Here is a 20272-nt window from a genome sequence, read left to right on the forward strand (position 1 = left end):
AAATTCTAAGACGACATCTAAGTATCATTTTTCACCATTACAAGCGTAGTGTAAGCAGTTTCCTTAGGGGTAAGTATGTGCTAAAAATCATGGTTATGTCTTTTTAGAAGAACGCCTAGAAGTGAAATCATTCAGTCAGGTGGCATCCTTTTTATATATTTTGCCAAATTGCCCTCCAGAAAGTCTATACCAAGTTCCAAACTGATTGTAGTGTTTGAGCGCCAATTTTGCAGCACAATTCACATATTGATTGATTTTTTTCATCTTCACAAATTTGATGATCAAACTTTTCATTATTTTGTTTCTTTTATTACCAATTAGTGAAATTGAATACTTTCTTGTATTTCTATTTCTTCATTCATATATTTCCTCTTTGTATTTTCATCCCATACTAATATCCTATTTTATAGTGTGAGGACATTAACTCCTTATTTGTCATAAATTTTGGGAATACTTTTCCCAGTTTGTCTTCTGATGCTTTTTTAACCTAAAATAGCTTTATATTGTGACGTCGCAAAATCTACCAATCATTTTCCTTTAATGATTTCTGACTCTGATATGATTAAACATTATATATGCCTAAAGACTGTATTTCCTTGAATTTAAGGCATACCACAGTTTTACATACTACTAAGAAAGAAACAATGCTTCCTAAACTATGAACAGTGCTCTTTTATCACATTGGTTGCAAAATACTCCCTAATTAGAGATGTTAAAATGTGTTTTAGAATCAATGAAAATGGCATGCCTGTTTAATAGTAGTATGCTGTTCCTTCCTTGTGGTTTTATTCTTTCTTTTATTTCTTTACTCATTCTAAGCATATTTATTTTATAATCTGATTTATGTAATTACATTATCTGTAATTACTGGGAGTCTAATCCTTCTGTTTATTGGGTTCACTGACCTCCTCCCCACAGTAGCTTGTTTTTCAATTATGAGTTCATATTTCTTGGGGCTTTATCTGTGGGAAAACTGGGCGGAAAATTGTCCTTCTAGAGAAATCCTGAATTTGTTTTTGCCAACTGCCTCAGAGATGTTATCAGCTCAGGACCATATTTTGAGTTCAGTTTTGGCTGAGAAATTGCCAGACCATGAAGATAGTGTACATGTGTACCCCAAATTCATGTCCAGACGGGCTTGTAGCTAAGAATCTCCAGGAAAGACTTGCCTTCCTCACTCATTTCACAAGCCAAAGGGGACGGGCTTTTTTCTGTGGTCTTCCCTATTTCTGTGTTCATTTTTTCGTCTGTTTGTGCCTTTTGTTTTATTTTGCTTTCTAGTCTTTCACTCAGCGTGTAGCCTTCAAGAGTCCCTGCTTCATGTAACCCCATACCATTGCCTCCCATCCCCAGGTGGTTATTTAAACCCAAGCCCTTTGATTCCTGAGTTTATTAGCAAATGCTCCTAAGACAGCCAAAGCATCCGACTTACACAATTTCAACTTCTTTGGAATGCATTGACATTTTCTTCATTGCCTGGTACATGATCAACTTTTTTTTTTTTTTTTTTTTTTGAGACTGAGTCTCACTCTGTTGCCAGGCTGGAGTGCAGTGGCAAGATCTCGGCTCACTGCAGCCTCTGCCTCCCGGGTTCAAGCGATTCTCCTGCCTCTGCCTCCCAAGTAGCTGGGACTACAGGCGTGTGCCACCACACTGCTAATTTTTGTATTTTTAGTAGAGATGGGGTTTCACCATGTTGGCCAGGATGGTCCCTATCTCTTGGCCTCGTGATCCGCCTGCCTTGGCCTCCCAAAGTGCTGGGATTACAGGAGTGAATGATCAACTTTTTAATATTCAATGGCAACTAAAAATACATGTTTGTTTTCTGTCTATAGAATATATAAAGTATGGTTTAATTATTAAATCAAACACATTGTATTACTGTAATCTACAAATTTAAAATATTTTCTGTCTACTTCATCTGGCCAAGACTGAGAGAGGTTTGTGGATGTTCCTGCTATGGTTTTGATTTTGTCAATTCTATCTGGATTTCTTTGAACGTGAACTTTCTTCTAGTTTTTGATGCTGCTGTTGTATAATATGATGCCTTCTTATGCCTAGTCTTTGTATGAGACTTTTTTTTTCTTTTCTCTCTCTCTTTGGAAGCCATAAATACTTAATTTCAGAGAAGATTCTGAATGTCGCAAGAATATACCTTGGTGGGATGTTTTTTCATTCATCATTTTGGCCCTTTGATGGACATTCTCAATCTGGAGACTCACATCTTTCAATTCTCAGATATTTTCTAATACAATCTTTAAAATAATTTCCTTCTCTTTACTTCTTTGCTTTTTCTTTCTGGAACTATGAATAGTAGGATGTTTGACCTCCTAAATTAATGCTCTAATTTTCTCATCTTTTTTCTCCCATTGTCCTTCTTTGTCATTTCTTCAATTTTGGGGGAGTTTTCTTCAAATTCATTTTTTGAAAATTTAGGCTATTTAAGAACTCTTTCTTGTTTTCTGGTTATTTGTTGTCTCTCCTAATATGGTCTCTGGGCCGGGCATGATGGCTCACGCCTGTAATCCCAGCACTTTGGGAGGCAGAGGAGGGCAGATCACTAGGTCAGGAGATCGAGACCAGCCTGGCCAACATGGTGAAACCCCACCTCTACTAAAAATACAAAAATTATCTGGGCATGGTGGCGCATGCCTGTAATCCCAGCTACTCAGGAGGCTGAGGCAGGAGAATCATTTGAATCTGGGAGGCGGAGGTTGCAGTGAGCCGAGATCACACCATTGCATACCAGCCTGGGTGACAGGGTGAGACTCTGTCTCAAAAAAAAAAAAAGAAAGAAAAAAAAGATCTCTCTCTTAACTAAAGAGTGGGGCACTAAAAACCTGGGTCAATGGTGGGCTTCTCAGTGGGCAGTCAGAAGACCATGGTCCTTTCTGTGGGCGGGACCCAGATGTCCGTATCTGCAAGTCTCTTTGCTGGGACCGTTTTGTTTTTCCAGAAATCAGTCCTTTGGGCTCCTGCCTCAGCGAGTAAAGGGGGCCAGGGATGAGGGGTGGATAAGTCTGCTTATTATGCCTGTCACTCTGGAGCTGGGATAATTTCACTTTCTCTTTTCCAATTTGGATGCCGTTTATTTCTTTCTCTTGTCTGACTGTTCTAACTAGGACTTCTGTTATGTTGAATAGGAGTAGTGACAGTAGGCATCCTTGCCTTATTCCAGTTCTTAGAGGTAATGCTTTCAATTTTCCCCCACTCAGTGTGATGTTGACTGTGGGTTTGTCATATATGGCTTTTATTATTTTGAGATATGTTCCTTCTATTCCTACTTTGGTAAGGGCTTTTATCATGAAGAGATGCTGGATTTTATGAAATGCTTTTTCTGAATTTATTAATACAATCATATAATTTTTGTTTTTAATTATGTTTATGTGGTGAATCACATTTATTGAATTGTGTATGTTGAACCAACCTTGCATTGTTGAAATAAAACTCACTTGATTGCAGTGCATTACATTTTGATTCACTGTTGAATTTGGTTTGCTAGTATTTTGTTGAGGATTTTTGCATCTATGTTCATCAAGGATATTGGTCTACAGTTTTTTTTTGTTGTTGTGTTCTTGCCTAGCTTTGGTATCGGAGTGACTGACCCTGGCTTCATAGAATGAATTAGGGAGGATTCCATTCTCAATGTTTTTCGAACAGTGTCAGTAAGATTAGTATCAGTTCTTCCTTGTATGTCTTGTAGAATTCCACTGTGAACCCATCTGCTCCTGGGATTTTTTTTAATTGAGAGATTTTTTTATTACTAATTCAATTTCATTACTCATTATTGGTGTGTTCAAGATTCTATTTCTTCTTGGTTCAATCTTGGGAAGTTGTGTGTTCCTAGATAAATGGAATTTATCCATTTCCTCTAGATTTTCCTGTTTGTGTGCATAGAGATGCTTATAGGTCTCTGATGATCTTTTGCATTTCTGTTGTATCAATTGTAATGATACCTTTCTCATTTCTGATTGTGCTTATTTGATTCTTCTCTCTTTTTTTCTTGGCTAACCTAGCTAGTGGTCTATCAATTTCATCTATCATTTCAAAGAACCAATATTTCATTTCATTGATCCTTTGTATTTTTTTGTCCCAATTCCATTTAGTTCTGCTCTGATCTTTGTTATTTTCTTCTGCTAGCTTAGGGTGTGGCTTGTTCTTATTTTTCTAGTTCCTTGACATGCAGCATTAGGTTATTGATTTGAGATCCGTCTTTTTTAGATAGGCATTTAACACTATAAACTTCCCTCTTAGCACTGCTTTTGATGTACTCCAGAGGTTTTGGTATGTTGTGTCTCTATTTTCATTCATTTCAAAAATTTTTTTATTTCTGCCTTAATTTTATCATTGATGCAACAATCATTCAGGAGCTAATTATTTAATTCTCATGTATTTAAATAGTTTTGAGGGTTCCTCTTGGTGTTGATTTCTAGTTTTATTCCACTGTGGTCTGAGAAGATACTAGATATGACTTCAGGTTTTAAAAAAATTTATTGAGACTCACCTTGTAGTCTAGCATATGGCCAATTTTTGAGAATGTTCCATGTGCAAATGGAAGAGTTACATTCTGCAGTTGTAGAGTAGATTGTTCTGTAAATGTCTGTTAGGTCCATTTGGTCTAGAGTCCAATTTAAGTCCAGAGTTTCTTTGTTGATTTTCTGCCTTGATAATTTGTCTAGTGCATCAATGGAGTACTAAAGTCTCCCTCTATTATTCTATTGGTGTCTGATGTGGTTTGGCTGTGTCCACACCCAAATCTCATCTTGAATTGCCACATGTTGTGGGAGGGACCCAGTTGGAGGTAATTGAATCAGGTCTTTCCCGTGCTGTTCTTGTGATAGTAAGTCTCACAAGATCTTATGGTGGTATAAGAAGGAGTTTCCCTGCATAAGCTCTCTTTTTGCCTGCTGCCATCCATCTAAGATGTGACTTGCTCCTCCTTGCCTTCTGCCATGATTGTGAGGCCTCCCCAGCCATGTGGAACTGTAAGTCCATTAAACCTCTTTCTTTTGTAAATTTCCCAGTCTCAGGTATGTCTTTATCAGCAGCGTGAAATGGATTAATACAGTAAATTGGTACCAGTAGAATGGGGTGCTGCTGAAAAGATACCCGAAAATGTGGAAGCAACTTTGGAACTGGGTAACAGGCAGAGGTTGGAACAGTTTGGAGGGCTCAGAAGAAGACAGGAAAATGGGAAAGCTTGGAACTTCCTAAAGACTTGTTGAATGGTTTTGCCCAAAATGTTGATAGCGATATGGACAATAAAGTCCAGGCTAAGGTGGTCTCAGATGGAAATGAGGAGCTTGTTGGGAACTGGAGCAAACGTGACTCTTGTTATGTTTTAGTAAAACTGGTGGCATTTTTGTGGAACTTTGAACTTGAGAGATATGATTTAGGGTATCTGGCAGAAGAAACTTCTAAGCAGCAATGCATTCAAGAGGTGACTTGCGTGCTGTTAAAGGCATTCAGTTTTATAAGGGAAGCAGAGCATAAGAGTTTGGAAAATTTGCAACCTGACAATGCAATAGAAAAGAAAATCCCATTTTTTGAGGAGAAATTCTGGCCGGCTGTAGAAATTTGTGTAAGTAATGAAGAGCCAAATGTTAATCCCCAAGACAATGGGGAAAATGTCTCCAGGGCATGTCAGAGGTCTTCACAGCAGCCTCTCCCATCACAGGCCCTGAGACCAAGGAGGAAAAAATGGTTTCATGGGCCGGGCCTAGGGTACCCATGCTGTGTGCAGCCTAGAGACTTGGTGTCCTGCATCCCAGCTGCTCCAGCCATGGCTGAAAGGGACCAATGTAGAGCTTGGGCCGTGGCTTTAGAGGGTGCAAGCCCTAAGCCTTGGCAGCTTTCATGTGGTGTTGAGCCTGCAAGTGCACAGAAGTCAAGAATTAGGGTTTGAGAACCTCCATCTAGATTTCAGAGGACGTATGGAAATGCCTGAATGCCCAGGCAGAAATTTGCTGCAGGGGCAAGGCCCTCATAGAAAACCTCTGCTAGGGCAGTGCAGAAGGGAAATGTGAGGTCAGAGCCCCCATGCAGAGTCCCTGCTGGGGCTAGGAGCTGTGAGAAGAGGTCTCCAGACCCAGAATGATAGATCCACTGACAGCTTGCACGTGTGCCTAGAAGAGCCGCAGACACTCAACGCCAGCCCATAAAAGCAGCTGGGAGGAAGGCAGTACCCTGCAAAGCCACAGGGGCAAAGCTGTCCGAGACTGTGGGAACCCACCTCTCACAACAGTGTGACCTGGATGTGAGACATGGAGTCAAAGGAGATCATTTTGGAGGTTTAAGATTTGACTCCCCTTCTGGATTTCAGACTTGCATGGGGCCTGTAGCCCCTTAGTTTTGGCCAACTTCTCCCATTTGGAATGGCTGTATTTACCCAATGCCTGTACCCCCATTGTATCTAGGAAGTAACTAACTTGCTTTTGATTTTACAGGCTCATAAGCAGAAGGGACTTGCCTTGTCTCAAATAAGACTTTGGACTTTGGACTGTGGACTTTTCAGTAAATGCTGAAATGAGTTAAGACAGGGGGCTGTTGGGAAGGCATGATTGGTTTTGAAATGTGAGGACATGAGATTTGGGAGGCGCCAGGGGTGGAATGATGTGGTTTGGCTATGTCCCTACCCAAATCTGATCCTTAATTCCCACATGTTATGGGAGAGGCCTGGTGGGAGGTAATTGAATCATGGGGACAGGTCTTTCCCATGCTGTTCTTGTGATAGTGGGTAAGTCTCACGAGATCTAATGGTTGTATAAGAAGGAGTTTCCCTGCACAAGCTCTCTTTTTGCCTGCTGCTATCCATGTTAGACTTGACTTGCTCCTCCTTGCCTTCTCCCATGATTGTGAGGCCTCCCCAGCCATGTGGAACTGTAAGTCCATTAAACCCCTTTTTTTGTCTCAGTTCCCAGTCTCAGGTATGTCTTTATCGGCAGTGTGAAAATGGATTAATACAGTGGCTATCTCTTTGATCTAGTAGTATTTATGAATCTGGGTGCTCCAGTGTTGGGTGCATATATATTTAAAATTGTTATGTCTTCTTGTTGAATTGATCGCTTTATCATTATAAATGACCTTGTCTTTCTTTACTGTTGATTTAAACTCTGTTTTATCTGACATAAGTATAGCTACTCCTACTTGCTTTTGGTTTGATTTGTGTGAAATATCTTTTTCCACCCCTTAGAGTGTAAATGTCTTTAACAGTTAGGCAGATTTCTTGTATGCAACATACAGTTGGATCCTGTTTTTCTTATCCATTCCACCAGCCTCTATCTTATTGATCCCCCTACTTCAACCGCCTGAGTAGCTGAGACCACAGGTGCAAGCCACTATGCCCAGCTAATTTTTTAATTTTTTGTTGAGAAGAGGTTTCACTATGTTGCCCAGGCTAGTCTCAAATTCCTGGACTCAAGTGATCCTCCTACCTTAATGCTTGGAACTCAAGCATCCCAAAGTGTTGGGATTACAGGCATGAGCCACTGTGCCCAGCTGAGTCTGTATCTTTTAAGTGAAGCATTTAGTCCATTTACATTTAAGGTTAGTATTGATATGTGAGGTTTTGTTCCTGTCATAATTATTACCTAGTTGCTTTGCAGTCTCATGTAATTGTTTTATAAGACCTACATGCTTTATACTTTCCTGTGTTTTTATGACGAGGAGTATCACCCTTTTCTTTCCATGTTTAGAAATCCTTTGATCATTTCTTTCTTTTTTTTTTATACTTTAAGTTTTAGGGTACATGTGCACAATGAGAACACATGGTCACAGGAAGGGGAGCATTTCTTGTAGGGCCTGTCTAGTAGTGACAAATTCCCTTAGTGTTTGCTTGTCTGGTAAATACTTTACTTCTCCTTCACTTGTGAATTTAGTTTAGCAGGATACAAAATTCTTGGCATCTTTTTCTCTTTAAGAAGACTGAAAATAGAACCCCAGTCTCTTCTGGCTTGTAAGGTTTTGGGTGAGAAGCCTGCTGTTAGTCTGATGGGATTCTCCTTTTAGGCAATTAGACAAAATATGTATATTTGAAGTTATATTTATATGTTAATACTCCAATGAAGCTGGCTTCTAGCACTGTCATAAATGTTTTCCCAAGGTTTATATTCCTTTGATCAATTTTGAATGGAATTCCATCACTAGAGCTGAAGCCCTGTTCTCTGAGTCTTTAAACACCCTAAATCTATAAATTCAGAGACACCACTTTCTTATAGACTTTCTTCTACGTGCCTGACTATTACTTGTTGGCCTCATTCCCTGAACTCCTTTACCTAGATCCTTAAGTAGCTACTGTCCTCAATTTCTATCCATGGCTCACTTCTTTTCTCATTTCCTGGACTGTCAAACTCACAAGGATTTAGTTCCATTTGTTAAGTCCTCCCAAATCTGTATCTTCTGCTCTGACAGTCATACCGAGTTTTTGACTCCTGCATTGAACTAAGTTAGTATGAACTGGATGTCCCACAATACCACAAACTCAAGATATTTAAAATCAAAGCCAGTACTTTCTAATAGTTAAGAGCTCTCTAGAGCCGGATTGTCTGGGTTCGGATCTTGCCTCTGCCATTTACCAGTTATATGATGTTAAGCAAGTTAATATCTCTGTGACTCAGTATCATTTTATAAAATGGGGAGACAGTCATTCCTCAGTATCCATGGGGATTGTTTCCAGGACCCCCAAGGATACAAAAATCCATGGATGCTAAAGTCTCTTACTGTTGGCCCTTTGTATGTGTAGGTTCCACATATGCAGATATGGAGGGACAGCTATAATAACATTACCTACCTCATCCAGTTATGAGGATTGATTGTGGCATGCGAAGCTCTTAGAAGAGTGCTTGGCTAAAGTAAACATTATGTATGTGTTAGCAGTCATTTTTATTTCATCTCCTCCTTATATCTCCTGTCTCATTTAATGGTACAATCATTAACCAATCACCTCTGCCAGAAACCCAGGAGTCATCCCTGGTGCCTCCTCTTTCTCACTTTCCTTTGTCCTGATGGAACACTTCTCAAATCTCTCCCTTCTTTGTCCTCTCTCTTCTGGTCCAGCTTGGTTGGCCAACTGTCCCTGTTTGCCTGGGACTAAAGGGGTTTCTTGGACTTAGGACTTCGAGTGCTAACACCAGGAAAGTCCCAGGCAAATCAAGCAAGTTGGTCACCCCAAGTCTGACCTTCATCTGTCTCCTTCCAGCTGGTCTCCCCGGCAATACTTGGATCCTCCTTAAGTCCACCTTCCTGCCCATGTTATTCCATACTTAAAACTCCTCCATCATCTCCCATTCTCCAGGGGCAGAAAAACTCTTCAGTGTTGCATAGCTTCACTCCCCTTCTTCTCCATCTGCAGCTTTGGGCACTCCCTGGAGGCTCTTCCCCCCACGTGTTTAGAAGTGTTCCTGAAGTCACTTCCCTGTGCCTTTGCTCATGCTAGTTGCCTGACCTGAAACCTCATTCCTCCCTTCTACCTGCCCACCTTCTTTTTGTAATTCCTACTCATCCTACAAGTTGAGACTCAGGTGTCATCTCCCTCAGGAGGCCTTTCCTAATGCTATTCCCCCTTCCTTCCACATCCTCCATCCTCCTCCCCTCACCTAGGTGAGCTAAGTGCACCACCTCTGTGCTCCCATAGGACCCTGGGGACACAGCTGTGGAAACATTTGTGACACTATAAATGGCATGATCTTTGTATGTCAATGGCCTGCAAACTCCCTAGGCTCAGGACCCTCATCTTAGTTGGTGTGGTGTCTGGCCTGCAGCAGGGCCTCACCAGATGCTTGTTGAGTCATGTAATCCACCTTCCACCTCATCCTAGATCTCAAGCCGGAACCAGAAGCTGACCCTTTCTGAGGCAGCCTATCCACTGTAGGAGAGCTCTGATTGGCTGAGAGGTCTGCCTTGAGCTGAAACCTGTCTTCTTATAGGGCAGCCCAATATTTAAGTTTTAGGCTCCAAAGTGGACCTATTTACCCTTCTGTTGCATTTCCTCTTTCAAAGTTCCTTAAAGTGGTTTCTGTTTTTAATGACCTCTTTAAACAACCTGGTCAGGGGCTTTTTGAAAGTCTAAACTTATCACTTCAGCAAGTTCCCTTTTATCCCTACAGGGACTTGCTAGGGGAAAATTCCAGTAGCTGTGCTTTCCTCTCGGAACCAGGCGGGTCCACATACATGTTTTGTCCACATGGATTGGATGATAAACACTGAGCAGTAAGGGGAAGCTCATGGTGAGCTGGAGTAGGAAGGCAGAGACAGCTTGAAGAATGGCTTGGGGGCAAGGGCCTGTGGCTGGCTCAGTAAGTTTAAGGGTCAGATATGACCTTAGCTGGATTGGAAGTTGGAAATAGAAGAGAAGTGGGAAATAAAGCAGAAACAGAAGAATTGGGGCTTTGGGGTATGTTGTTAAGCCACCAATAGAGAACAGGAGACAATTAGCAGCACTTTGCCCATTCCTTAGTCTTACAGAGAGTGGGGTCCTTTGCAAATTCTGCATCTGGCCCTTTCCACTGGCTCCCATGGCTTCATTTATGGACTAAAATCTAAGACTCTTGTGGTCCTTACAGGCCAAAGCCAAGCAGGTAGAGTGTGTCTAGGTGTGCAGACCATAAAGGGAAATGAAAGGCATCTGCCCACACCGCAGGCAGGTGGGAGGAGGCCCAGAGACTGTGTGTGATTACCTGGAAGGTGGGGCTAGGTCCATGGGCAGGTTGTGGGGGCCCAAATCCTGCCGGAGACACCTAGAGCAGCCTGATGCTAAAGAAGTTGAGAGTCAGAGAGCTGGCCCCATGGCTACCACTGTGCAGGCTTCAGTGGGTCACATTCAATCCCCAGTCTCCTAACCTATGGAAACCATGCATCTCGCTCACCAGATGCAATCAGTTCAGGTGCAATTCCATTCACTATGGCAAACAGAATGCACCTGGCTTTCCCCCACCCCCAGCTCATGCAGGACTTCAGCCCCCTGCAGTCTCTCCAGGTATTTTTGGAGAGTCACGAGTGACATTCCAGTATCAACAATCACTCCATTAGCTGTCCAGTCAGTGCCCACTAGGTTCCACTGCCTGCCCCCCTGACCACAACCTCCCACTGTGCCTGACAGCTCCAGAGCACAGAGCACTAAAGGTGCCACAGGCTTTTTTCTTTTTCTTTTTCTTTTTCTTTTATTTTTGGACAGAGTCTCATTTTGTTGCCCAGGCTGGAGTGCAGTGGTGCAATCTCGGCTCACTGCAACCTCTGCCTCCTGGGTTCAAGCGATTCTCCTGCCTCGGCCTCTCAGGTAGCTGAGATTACAGATGCCCACCACCACGCCCGGCTAATTTTTTTGTATTTTTGGTAGAGATGGGGTTTCACCATGTTGGCCAGGCTGATCTCGAACTCCTGACCTCAGGTGATCTGCCCACCTTGGCCTCCCAAAGTGCTAGGATTACAGGCATGAGCCACTGCGCCCAGCCAAGGTGCCACAGGTTCTGTTGGCACCAGGGGAGAAGCCCCCTCTCCCCTGAGTGTTACCCTCTGTCATGGAGTTGCCCCGTCTTACAGAGGTTTTGTTAAATCTGTCTTTACTCACAGTTCACCCATTCAGATGCACAGGAGTCTATGCATAGCAGGGTGATAGGTGGGGGCTTGGACTAGGGGACAAACCAAGAAGAGAAAAAACCCACAGCAGGTTCCCCTTCCCCTCTGACACCTGGGACTTCATCGCTGAGTCCATTAGTCATGCTTGGCTCCTTCTTGGAAAATTATAATTAATAAGCGTTCTTAACAGTGTCTTGGGCTCTGTTCCAAGCACTTCATATATACTATCTCATTTAATCTTCACAACAATCCTAAAAGGTAGCACAGAGAGATTAAGAAACATGCTTAAGATTACACAGCTAGTAAGTGACGTATGCTCTTACCCTCCTCCCAGGGGATCCTGCACGGCCTGTCCACAGACTTCTGGCTGGCCTACCCCCATCCCCTAAAAGTTCAGCTGAAATGCCTGGACATGTGTGAACCCCCAGTTTAGGCTGCTGCTTGTGCCTCTGCTAGGTGACATTGAACAACTCAGTGGTTCTTCTCAGCCCTGCCTACACTCAGGAGCTTTTTAAAAAATGCCCGTGCCTGGGCTCAACTCCATGCCACTTGAATCAGAATCTCCAATATTACGTTTTTGAAAATTGATTCTTATGGGCAGCCAGGGTTAAGAACACTTGAATGAGATGGTCTCTGAGGCCTCTGGCAACTCCAGGGTTCTGTGGTTGTAAATTACCCAAAGCTGCTGTCTGTGTGTGGAATGAGCCACAACCTCTGAAAGCTCCACCTGGAACCCACAATGCTCCAAGTTCTCGGCCCAATGGGAGGCGACCTCTCTGGAGCTGCTCCCTCAGGTCAGGAGTTATAAGGATGCCTGGGGGTGCTTTCCTTCGGCCTGGTCTGAGCTTGGGGTCTTTGGCTGCTTTCTAGACCCTCTATGTCTGTGGTAGGTAAATAATGTTGTATGTGATTTAATGCTGAGAACGGGGTCAAGACTTTTAAAACCCCTGAAATACCCCCCAAATTCCGTATACATTAACACATCTGTCATAGAGGAGGTGCTCGGAAAATGTTGAAGAAATCAACACTCAAGTTCAGGTAACTTGACAACCTGGCAAGCACTATCCACAGCATTCCCGTTTGTGTTCAAAATCAAGGACAACAGGCTGGGAAAAGAATTGGGAAAACGATGTGAGATCCAAGGGCAAGGACAGCCTAGAAGCAGTTTGTGCAGGGTTGTCACTCCTCAGTCACTTGCAGGAGGAGAGCTGGGGACCCCATGTGCTGGACTGAAGAAATACAGCAGATTCCAGGGTAGGAGATGTTGGCAGGGCCACCTGTTGAGCAAAGGCAACACTCACACGTGCGATCTCTCTGCTGCAGACAGTGACCAACACCTTCAGGACGAACAATATCCAGATCCAGAGCCAGGACCAGAGGCTGCTGACACTGTCACTGGACAAGGACGATCAACGCACTTTCAGAGATGTGGTCAGGTGAGGCTGGGCCTGCCAACCCTAGAGGTCCAGGGCCCGTGGGACAAACTGAAGCAGGAGCCAGCTCCTGCCGTCTCCTGCCTCTAGCTCAAGGCATCTCATCGGAGGTAGATCCTGTGGCCAGGCAGGTGACCTTGGTGGGGAGGGACTGAGGCCACTGCCCTATGCCTTGGATCCAGGAAGTCGAGGCAAATGAATGGCAGACCCAGGGCAGCAGCTGATATTGCATTTTCCCCAGATGCCTCTGCATACACTCAGCCTGCAGCCTCCTGATCCAGTCCCCTCTGCAGGCACGGGCCCCTCCCACATAGGCTGACCTTCTGTGGCATCTGTGTCCCAGTTAGCCGACCCTTACTAACTTCCCCTCGGGAGGTGTGTGTGGGTAAGGGAGGCATACGCAGAGTTACTTGCTCCAAATGTCTCCTCCTCTCCCAGTGAATCCCAGGCCCAGGTTCTTTCTTGTCCTGACTCTTCCCCTTTCTTCTGTGTGGCCGCCTCCTCTATGCCCTACAATAACAGCTCTGCCTTTCAAATGCCCTAGGCAGATCTGATCCCTGAGATGGGTCACCTGAGCTGGTCTCTCTCCACCTACAGATTCGAGGTTGCTCCCTGCCCAGAACCGTGTTCTGGGGCCCAGAAGTCCAAGGCGCCGTGGCTCAATTTGCATGGGCAACAGGAGATGGAAGCGACCAAAGCCAGGCCCAAGCCCCTTCTGATGCCCATCAACACATTCTCTGGCATTGTCCAGTGAGCCTGCAGGGACAGCAGGCCCAGGAGGAAGGATACACTAGCCCACCAACCCCAACCACTCACACGGCAGCTTTGGCCTTGACCAGGAGCCAGCGAGTGCCTGGGAGCCCAGGGAGCCTGCCGTGGGGGCTGTGACGAGGAAGGGCCCACACGGAGGTCTACAGATGGCTCGGGCAATGCCGCAGCTGCTTGAGAACATACACACCAAGCCCAGCTTCTCACACAAATGTCTACTCCTTCATTTAGCTTCAATTCCCACTTCTCCCACTGTCCTCGCCCACCCAAGCTCCCCACCCAGCCCTTAAAACCAGGGTTAGAGCTGCTGTCTTGGCCAGAGCCCTGTGGCTTAGGGGAAAATGGGAAAATGGGAAGCAGGGAACAGCAATGGCACCACCTCCCTCCCAAGTCTCTTCCCTTCCCACTCTCAGGCCACTGCCCAACTCACCCAGTCCAGGCAGGTGTCTCTATCAGGTGAGAGAAAAATGTCAGATTCAATAAATGTACACTGAAGTCTTTCTGCTTTCATCTCATACCTGGCAATATTTATATGTTAATAGGAATCATCAGGGCAGTCCTTTAGATAAACCATTGAGTCCACTTGGGCCAGGTAAGAGTTCTGTGAAGTATAAACTAGTGTGTTCTGTCTCCTGCCCCTTGCTTACTCTGTCACTGCTCTGGAGTGCAGTGGCGCAATCACAGCTCACTGCAGCCTCGATCTCTCGGGCCCAAGCAATCCTCCCACCTCAGCCTCTCAAGTAGCTGGGACCACAGGCGCATGCCACCATGCCCTACTACATTTGGGATTTTTTCTTTTGGGGCCTTTTTTTTTTTTTTTTGGCACAGTCTCGCTCTGTCACCCAAGCTGGAGTACAATGGCATGATCTCAGCTCACTGCGACCTCCACCTCCCAGGCTTAAGCGATTCTCCCTGCCTCAGCCTCCCAAGTAGCTAGGATTACTGGCATGCACCACCACGCCCTGCTAATTTTCGTATTTTTAGTAGAGGTGGGATTTCACCATGTTGGCCAGGCTGGTCTCGAACTCCTGACCTCAGGTGATCCGCCCACTTCGGCCTCCCAAAGTGCTGGGATTACAGGCATGAGCCACTGCTCCCAGCCGTTTGGGGGCTTTTTTTTTTTTTTTTGTAGAGATGAGGTCTTCGTAAGTTGCCCAGGCTGGTCTTGAATTCCTGGGTTCAAGGGATCCTCCCACCTTGGCCACCCAAAGTGCTGGTATTACAGGCATGAGCCACCGCACTGGCCAAGCCAGAGATTAAAGACATCAAAATTCTTGGCTTTTATGTTCAAAAACTTACATCCAGGTGTAAAATAGAAAGATCAATGACACATCTTCAGTTTCTTCATCCCCAGAAATAGGTATGATGTGGGGGGAAAATAACAGAGAAAACAAAAATGCTTGGACTTGAGTCCTATCACCTGGATGGAGTGCCAGGAGATGAGGGTGGCCATGGGGGTAAGGTGAGGATGGTAGAAGATTCCCTTTTAAGTTTGGGAATCCAAGAATAGAGAAGAGGGCACTTTGCTTTGGGCCAAATTGCCCCAGGAGTGGAAGCAAGTCTCAATGGCAGGACACCTTCTCAATGCCAAGGGGAGTGTAAGATGGACCACCTGGGGTGCAGAGCCAGAGGGGTCCAAGGTCAGTCTTAGAGAGAGTCCCTGTGCCTGTATAGGACATGGGAAGCAGGCGGAGATCTTCTCGGGTAGCTGAAAGCAGGCAAGCTCAAAGAGAAAAGGGTGCAGCTGCAGGCAGCAGTGTGGAACATGGCACCTGAAGGCCAGGTGCAGAACTGTGGGCACTTCCACAGACTCCAGCATGGTGCAGTGAGGGAGGGAGCCTGGGGGATGCCATTCACTCCATTCTCACTGCCTCCACCCTGACTGATGGTTTTACTTGCCTGAAGCAATCTAAGTGTTTAGTCCAAGTTCCTGGGCAACATGGGCAGCCAGAGGCTGGGCAGGGCCCAGGGTCTAGCTCCAGGTGCACCCTGCAGGCCCCAGGACATGCCCCTCGCACACCTGCGCATGTCTAGGCACATTAGAGTCTGACACCTGCCTCCCAGTGGAGATGAACCCAGGACAGGTCAGGACTGAGAAGTGGATGGATGCGCTATCCTCCCCTGAGGCTGCCCACAGAAGAACCCAGGGAGGGGCAGGAGTAGGGCAATCATTAGTGTGACTGAGGTGGTTTTAAACCTGAAATGATTGCAGTAGCACTGAATTTGAGTGAGTTTACCTGGTGGAGACTAGATTTTATTTTTCCTGCCATTGGTGTGATGTAAACGGATTCATACCAATTTCATCACCAGTCATTAGGTTTTCAGTAGATGTCTGCAGAGTTTACCAGTTTTTTAGGTTAAGTGAGGTTTCTGGGCCTGCTCCCCAACATACTCTCTACCAGCTGACAATGAAGGCAAGTCATAGGCCGAATTCCATTACACATAGACACGTGTGGGCAAGTAGTTCTGCTCCAGCCCCAGCCAAATTAGGTGCCCTGAGCAAACCTTGTATGAAAAGTTTACTGAATCAGGGGCTGCACACTGGACCATTTTGAAGCAAAGCCTACAGCATCCTTCCAAAGGGTTTGGACTACTGGCATCTCTAGATTTTTTTTTTTTTTTTTTTTTTTGAGACAGAGTCCCACTCTGTCGCCCAGGATGGAGTGCAGTGGCACGATCTCCGCTCACTGCAAGCTCCACCTCCCAGGTTCACGCCATTCTCCTGCCTCAGCCTCCTAAGGAGCTGGGACTACAGGCGTCTGCCACCACACCCGGCTAATTTTTTTGTATTTTTAGTAGAGACAGGGTTTCACCGTGTTCGCCAGGATGGTCTTGATCTCCTGACCTTGTGATCCACCTGCCTCGGCCTCCCAAAGTGCTGGGATTACAGGCATGAGCCACCGCGCCCAGCCATCTCTAGATTATTATAGCCTGTTCCAGCAAAAGAGGAAATGCCTTCAAAAAAATTATATCCAATCCAGGTGACTTGGACACCACTAATTTCACCAGTGAAAAACTATTTCTAATTTCTATTATGTCCATTAGTGAAAACACTTCTGTTGATTTAAGATTGTCGAAGTGCTTGTACTAGCTGTCTCTGTCTTTTTGATGAAATGCTAGCTAACCACCTCAAGTGTGTGTACACTCAAACAGGGCACCTGACCACCCTTAGGTGTAGATTAAAACTGTGCAGCACATACATACGGCTCTGGGGACTGCCATGTGCTGGCGATCGGCTGCAAGGGGTTCCCCTGGACGACTGCCATCAGCTGTCAGCCCTCCTTAAGGACTGTCCCAGCTGGAGACAACCATGTCACCCAAGGTCATGCCATTTCTGAGGGCAGTACGCATCCAATGAAACAATTCTAGGCCCCCGGGGACAAAAATACCTGCCTTCCTGGAGCTTGGATTCTGGTGGAGACAGACAATAAACAAGGTCAACACATGAAATATAAGCCCGTAGTGCCTTGGACCGTGGTAAGTTCTAGAGAGAACGATCAAGTAGGACAGGGGAGTGGGAGTCTTGGGGGCGGGGTGGGTACAGGGGTATGGGATTTGCGATGTCAGAGTGGACCGTGTTGATCTCTTGTCTGTGGCTGGTCACTGATCAGGGTGCATTCCAGTAGAGACCTGAAGAAAATGAGGGAGAGAGCCTGGTGGATACCATTCATTCCGTTCTGGCTCTCTCCACGCCGACTCTGACGGTTTTACTTGCCTGAAGCAGTCCAGGCGTTTAGCTCAGGCTCCTGGGCTACACTGGCAGCCAGAGGCCAGGCGGGGCCCGCGGCCTAGCTCAGAGCGCACCCGGCAGGCCCCTGGACGCGCCCCTAGCGCGCACCTGCGCACGTCCGGGCAGGTGGCCCGCGGAGGCTGCGGGACGTGGCAGGTGCAGCTCGCAGGTGCGCCGGCCCCGCCCCCACCATCCCCCCCGCCCCGCCTCTCCCTCTGGGCGGGGCTACTTTCGGGCCAGCGGCAGGACCTGGGGGGCTGTGGCCGGGGGCGGCCGTTGACCTGGTGACCGCGGCGCCGCCCCAGACCGGGGGTGCAGTCCCACTCGCTCCGAGCCCCGGGACCCCGAGCCTCCCTCCCGGGTACATGGGGCGGCGCCCGCCTTGCGCCCAGCTCCGCCCTCCGTCGGCCCAGGCCTGACAGAGCCCGGCAGCCATGAGTGCCAACCCCCGGTGGGACACCAGCAGGGCGCTGGGGGTGGCCAAGCTCTTCCATCTGGTGTGCGGGGTCCGGGAAGCCTGCGTGACCCCGTTCCTGACCTTTTACCTGAGGCAGCTGGGCTTGGCCGCGCCCTGGGTGGGCATCCTAATGGGAACTAAGCACCTAATCGCTGCCTTCTGGGCTCCCGTCTGTGCCTTCCTGGCCAAAAGCTACCGGAAACGGAGAGCGCTTCTGATTGGCTCCTTGCTCGGCTCGGTGGGGGCCAGCCTGCTGATGGTCCTGGTCCCACCGGCGGACAAAAATCGGGTGCACTTCCCTTGTAATGGAAGCAGCGGCCTGACCAGCACGGACGCACTCCCGGGGGTCACACTACCTGTGAACATCACCTCGGCCCAAGAGCCTGCCTCCAGCCACCCAGCCAAGAGGACGGCAGAGGTGGAAATGCCTGGCTTCAGAAACCCACCTGGTGAAAGTGACCGAGAAACTTTCCGTGATCTGCACGGCTACTTAGCGCCCTCCGTTGAAGGAGCTGGGACCACATCCCAAGTTCTCCTCCATCCTGTCACTTCGGGGCTGAAAGATCGTCCCTGGGAAGTTACTTTTGAGGTGGTCAAGACAGGCCTCCCCTCGCTTCCTGGGGGAAAAGGGCCCGGGAATCCAGCCAATTTGTCAGGGACCAAGGGGAAAGCCTGGGCTTTTGACCTGTCTTTGGAGGGGTTGCGGTGGACTTTCATCCTCTCCTTGGGGTCCGTGGCGTTCTGGGAGCTGCTGACAGCACCTCTGGAGCATGTGGCAGATGACAGCCTTTATGAGTACCTGGATTTTGTGGATGCCACTGACCGATACAGAAGCCTGTGGGTCTGGAGGTTGCTGGGCATGTTGGCAGGCGTGTGTGGCATCGCAGCCTTGGTGGGGCAGCTGGACTGCTTCCTGATGACCAGTGGCCCCCGGGGTGTGGTCTACTTCTATGGGTACTCGGTGGTCAGCACCCTGGCCTTACTGGTGAGCATTGCCTTTCCCATTCCCATCTGTCAGCGGTGGGAGCCCAGCTACAAAAGGGTCAAAGCACTGTCCATTGTGGGGGGTGACCCCCGCCTCATTCTCCTCGCCTCCACCGTTGTTTTGATAGGAGCCATCGTCAGTACTGTCCAGAACTTTCTGTTCTGGCACATGGAGGACCATGGGAGCGGCGAGCTGGTCATGGGTTTCTCGGTCGCCCTCAGCTTGCTGGGGGAAATTCTGCTTCATCCGTTCAAAACTACATTGCTTAGGAAACTGTCCAGGACGGGCCTGGTGGGGCTGGGGCTGAGCTGCCTCGCTGGGCAGCTGCTGTACTACTCTTTCCTCTGGAGCTGGTGGTCCATCCTCCCCGTTCAGATCTTGAGTGCCATTAGCAACAGGGCTTTGTGGTGGGCTGTGGGGGCCTCAGTAGAGGACCTGGCCACTCCCCGCACGGAGAGGGCTCTGAGTGCCTCGTTCCGAGGCCACTTTTACGGGAGTGGCTGTAGCCTGGGCAGCTTTGTCGGGGGCTTTGTGGTGATGCGCTTCAGCCTGGCTGTGCTCTACCAGGCCTGCTGCGTGGCCCTGTTGCTCTGGTTGGCCTTGCTCCTGTCCATACAGAGGAGGCTGCCCCAAGAGCGGAAGATCAAGTACTCGAAGCTGCTGTCCGTGGAGGTGAGTGACAACAGTGACTCTGAGCAGGGGACAGAACAGGACTGGCTTGTGAAGGCCATGAGGGAGGAACACTCAGACTGAAAGGGCTGAGAAATCCAGAGTGTGCTGATCCAGCAAGGAATGAATGGACTGAACAAAACTCAGCCTGCTGAGGACAGAAACCTGCCCTGGACTGCTGGGAGCCGGGGAAGGAGGGTGGGTCTGTGCTGAAGGCCCAACAGGATCATCTCATTGCATGATTTTCTTTACTTTTGAAGTAAAAGGAGATTTAACTTTTTGCCATTCAATCTTTTTTAAATAATGGAGGAAGAATACATTTGCTTTTTAAAAAGTTCCCTCTATAGTCACTATATGTTGATGTTTAAGGTTTGCAAAAGTCCTGACTCGGGTGCTGTTGAATTCAGCAATGGCTGGAGCGATCAAATCAAACTGTCAGTGCCAAGAAGACCATGGGGACCTGCAGGATTCTGTTGGCAGAGAGGGCAGCTGACTTGGATGAATCATGGCATTCCTAGGGGTCATAAAGGCATTAGCCTGCTTCTGTGAAAGCCATGCCGTGGGCAGGTAAGAATGGTAATGAAGGGCGGGGCGTGGTGGCTCTTGCCTGTAATCCCAGCACTTTGGGAGGCCGAGGAGGGCAGATCATGAGGTCAAGA

The 20272-nt window shown here is 47.2% G+C and overlaps 2 protein-coding genes across 2 annotated transcripts in view; both read left to right on the forward strand.

Annotated features, from left to right (window-relative positions):
• Nucleotides 1-14280, forward strand: part of PIK3R6 (phosphoinositide-3-kinase regulatory subunit 6) — a 65056-nt gene extending 50776 nt beyond the window's left edge. The window contains exons 19-20 of the mRNA XM_030799873.1: nucleotides 12895-13007; nucleotides 13602-14280. Coding sequence (XP_030655733.1) covers nucleotides 12895-13007; nucleotides 13602-13758 — 270 coding nt within the window. The 3' untranslated portion in view covers nucleotides 13759-14280. The remainder of the gene's footprint in view (nucleotides 1-12894; nucleotides 13008-13601) is intronic.
• A 3416-nt stretch (nucleotides 14281-17696) lies between these two features.
• On the forward strand, nucleotides 17697-19950 carry MFSD6L (major facilitator superfamily domain containing 6 like). The gene has a single exon (XM_003274664.3). The coding sequence runs from the start codon at nucleotides 17937-17939 to the stop codon at nucleotides 19695-19697; it is 1761 nt and encodes a 586-aa protein (XP_003274712.2). The 5' UTR covers nucleotides 17697-17936; the 3' UTR covers nucleotides 19698-19950.
• Nucleotides 19951-20272: the final 322 nt, after the last annotated feature.

Source organism: Nomascus leucogenys, chromosome 19, assembly GCF_006542625.1.
Source record: "Nomascus leucogenys isolate Asia chromosome 19, Asia_NLE_v1, whole genome shotgun sequence".
NCBI classification, from domain to species: domain Eukaryota; kingdom Metazoa; phylum Chordata; class Mammalia; order Primates; family Hylobatidae; genus Nomascus; species Nomascus leucogenys.